General features: G+C 38.1%; 1 protein-coding gene across 1 annotated transcript in view; it reads right to left on the reverse strand.

Annotated features, from left to right (window-relative positions):
• LOC131892839 (uncharacterized) overlaps positions 1–905 on the reverse strand; it is a gene marked incomplete in the record, with an annotated part of 1,604 nt that extends 699 nt beyond the window's left edge. Inside the window, 3 exon segments of the mRNA XM_059242691.1 lie at positions 1–183; positions 248–423; positions 507–905. Of these exon segments, the coding sequence (XP_059098674.1) occupies positions 1–183; positions 248–423; positions 507–809 (662 nt within the window).
• Positions 906–3,690: the final 2,785 nt, after the last annotated feature.

Consider the following 3,690-nt stretch of genomic DNA (forward strand, 5'->3'; position numbering starts at 1 on the left):
AAGGGATAAAACAACTTTAAGGCAGTCCATTCTGTTCCACGCAGTTGAGCCAAAATGGTATTTAACCTTTTAGCTGATTCATTGAGTACAATCATATCATCTTCCATGACAAGGAAAAAGTCGGAACGAAAATGAAGTAATGACTCGTTCAGACAAATACTGAAATCGTGCGTTTCCTTCTGCCTAAAATCATAGAAAGGTAAGTTCCAAATTATATCTTAACCTCATTATTTGTGCTTGTACTTACAGATCGTTTGAAAAGGATTTTTTTCGAAATTGGTAGACATTGTAGGTCGTCATAGCAAATGATACGGATTTTACAGCCCCATGGGATTTAAAATCAATGTCCGTGTTGCACACCATGACTCCGGTCTTTAACTGAGACTTGACAATCAGATTCTCATTGATTGCAGCCAAGGTCCTCTATTAAAAAAAAGAAATATCAAAACAATGACGCTTTTGATTTTTGAAACATTTGCCAAAGTAAATTTATAAGTGCTTCTTACCTTCAGGTAGTCCATTTTTTGCCTTTTGGTTGTGATGACGACAACCGCTAATTCGCTCCATGGATCTGATAGATTGCGATAATCTTGTTGTAATTTGTCTCTCCAATATAAATCGGCCATTTGATCAGCACGATCTTGTCTTGCCAAAACATTCTTGAGCAACAATTTAGAGTCTCCCGCGTAATAAAACGAATAAGGACAGTGTTGCCTCGCGTAAGGTATGATGCCAAAAAGATGGGCAAACAAGGATATCAAGAGCAACCTGACCGAATCATTTTGGATTATGCTCCTCAACACTGACATGTCGAAACTGGTTGCAACGAAAAACTAGAGAGCGTGTTGGAAACATGATTTTCTTCTCCAATTTCATTGCCACAGAGGAACTTTTGGGTTAGAGATAAGCTTTTTATCATTGGAAAGATAAGCTGGATTAAGAGCTCGTTTATGCCAAGCAACGACTTCAATCCATAAAGTCGAAAAAACGATGGCAGGGTCAGTTTGACATTTTGGTCAAACTTTGAAGATTACCAAACTAACCGTACAAGGTGCCTTTCGGGACTAGAGAAACGAATTGACTTTGTTTGTCTTGAGAGGCATCTTCATGATCATATTTTTGCGGCGAGGTTGTCAATTTCATTTCAAATGTTTTGAGTAACAGTTTGCCGGTTGTTTTTCAGGCTGACGTTTTATGAACAACATTTCAACACATGAAATTTTCCCTCGACCCAAAACCAACGACATAATTAACGATTCGGAAAGCATTTGTAAGTGCAGCTCACCGTCATTTTAGCCCTGAAATAGACTGTCAATTGAAGTTTATCAAGATATATCAATATTCGGGAAAAAAAGAAAAGTAAGTCACCCAACCTAGCTTTAGAACAACCGTTTCCGAAAAAGCTCCTTGAATATTATCATCATTGACAAAAATATTTTAGGGTCATCTCTTTAGAGTTTCCCACGTAAAAATAAACTTTAGTTTTGAATTAAAACATTAACACATGGCTTGACATGTTTTGGAACTATATTGACAAATGGTAGATTGTTGGAAGTTGTTATTGATATCTCTAGTAACTGGTTCATTCAAGTTCATCCTCTCTCATCTCTTGTTGTTGGAAATTGACGATTCATATCCGTTATGGTCAAACACATTATACTCTATAGAGTAGGCTCTAAGATTATTATGGAAAACATGCCAGAAAGGAAAAACATTGCATACATGTGTATTTGCAACTTTGTGCACGATGTGGAGGTCGTCACTATAATACAGCTTGAATCATGAAAATGGTTGACCTTCTGAAGCAACATTTCAATGATTTAGAGCAGGCTTTTACTCACTATTTGAGTATTTATGGGCTTCAGAGGAGCGGTAAAATGTATCGATCCAAGTCTCAAGAAGAATAGTAACGCAAAGCTATCCCTTAGGAACTGAAAAAAATATCAATATTTTTTAAATCATTTCATCAAAATTCCAAAAATTAGTTTACTGGCCAGAGTTCTTACAAGATTGTTGATGAATTAGACCATTTGAAATTATAATTTCCTGAGTTTAAATTGAAGTGCAGGGATACCTTGACCTACAAACTGGCACTTATGCAGTATAACCTAAATATTAACAAATAATTGCCTTTCACATTAGGTTTCCCACAACTTTGGAAACAGATCAGCAAATGTGCAACTCCGAATTCACTATTCTAAATCTTTCAATGTTATTTTTTTTTGTTTGGGATGTTAGGGTTGCAGAGGTGAGTCTCACCTGGCCAGTGAAGCCAGCCAGCACATCGTACACTACCGAATTTCGTTAGGTAGATTCGTATTCGGTATCAGTTTGGTTACACATCGGTGGGCGTGGTCAGCGTCTAAAGGTTTCTTTTAGAGAGAGGTTGGGGAGGAAATCTGAACCAGGGACCTCTCTCACTTAGGGAAACTACACTAACCACTACATCACGTCTCCTCCCCTCTGTTTAAATAAATTTGTGAGATAATGCACGGACTTCTAGAAATATGGACTGCAAACGGAAGCAAAATTATCCTAGCTCCTAAACCGCTCATCTTATTCCAAATAAGCACATCATGCGACCACAAGATCTTGTTGAATAGATGAACTCAGCCAAGTTTGAGCCCAAACCAATGCTCGGGAACTCAGGAGACATGTTCAAAGTTATGTAGTAAGCACTACATAAAATTTGAATTTTCGGCCTGCTCTTGGTCAGCTACAAAAGCTTTTGACTACATAACTTTGAAACGATCGACTTTGCAAGTAAATGATATGAAATTGACCTACCGTGAATTGAAGAGATCTACGTTTCTTATTTTATTACTTTGATTCGAAAAGTGGCTCAGAGTGGCTATGACCGAGAGCAGGTCGATTTGCCGGCAAGCTCGTTCGCAGTCCATATTTCTAGAAGTCCGTGGATAATGTAACAGCAGATACTGGCATAATAGCCATAATATCTCCAAAATCATGCTAAAATCAAATTCTCTTCTCAATGCCAGAGGGGTCTAGATTTCATCAGAAACTCAATTTACTAACAATCAAAAATACCTCCTACATAGGATTTAGTCAAGACTTAGTCGGAATCAAGTCACCTTTAGTTACAATATCCTTGGTGCACTTGGAAAACAACATAGACCGATGATTTATTAGAGATTAGAGAAAGATAGTTATAGTTATGATAAAGAAGCAGTTGACAATGGCGGGCGTCAAAGGGAGAGAGGCAAGCCAGCAAGATGGGAATGTCCAGTTGTCCATTTTGCAATATATTTGTCAAGTTTAAAATCCCTGCCAACAAACTCCCAGAATACGCCAGAAAACATGCCAGATCCAAAAAAACATGCCATCTTCAATTTTCCCATGCCAGAGGAGTTCAAAATATGCCAGATGTACATTTTTGGCATCCAAATATGCCATCTGGCAACACTGATCTTGGCCCGCTGGAGTTGAAGTTGAGCTCCATGCATAGATTCTGGCCCAATCAATTTTGTCATTGTCCGAACTGAGCAGGATTCTCAACGTGTTTAATCTTTTTTTCGGACTTCCGAACCGCAATTAGAAATGGAATTCCTAGCACTTCAAGCTGTAAAACACTCTTATATTCGTATGTTATCTGGTCGACCAACGAATAAGAGGTGCTGGATCTGCCTAGCCCTTGAATATAGGGTCGATCAGGAATTTTAGTCAAGAACT

The sequence above is a fragment of the Tigriopus californicus genome, chromosome 2, assembly GCF_007210705.1.
Source record: "Tigriopus californicus strain San Diego chromosome 2, Tcal_SD_v2.1, whole genome shotgun sequence".
In the NCBI taxonomy this organism is placed as follows: domain Eukaryota; kingdom Metazoa; phylum Arthropoda; class Copepoda; order Harpacticoida; family Harpacticidae; genus Tigriopus; species Tigriopus californicus.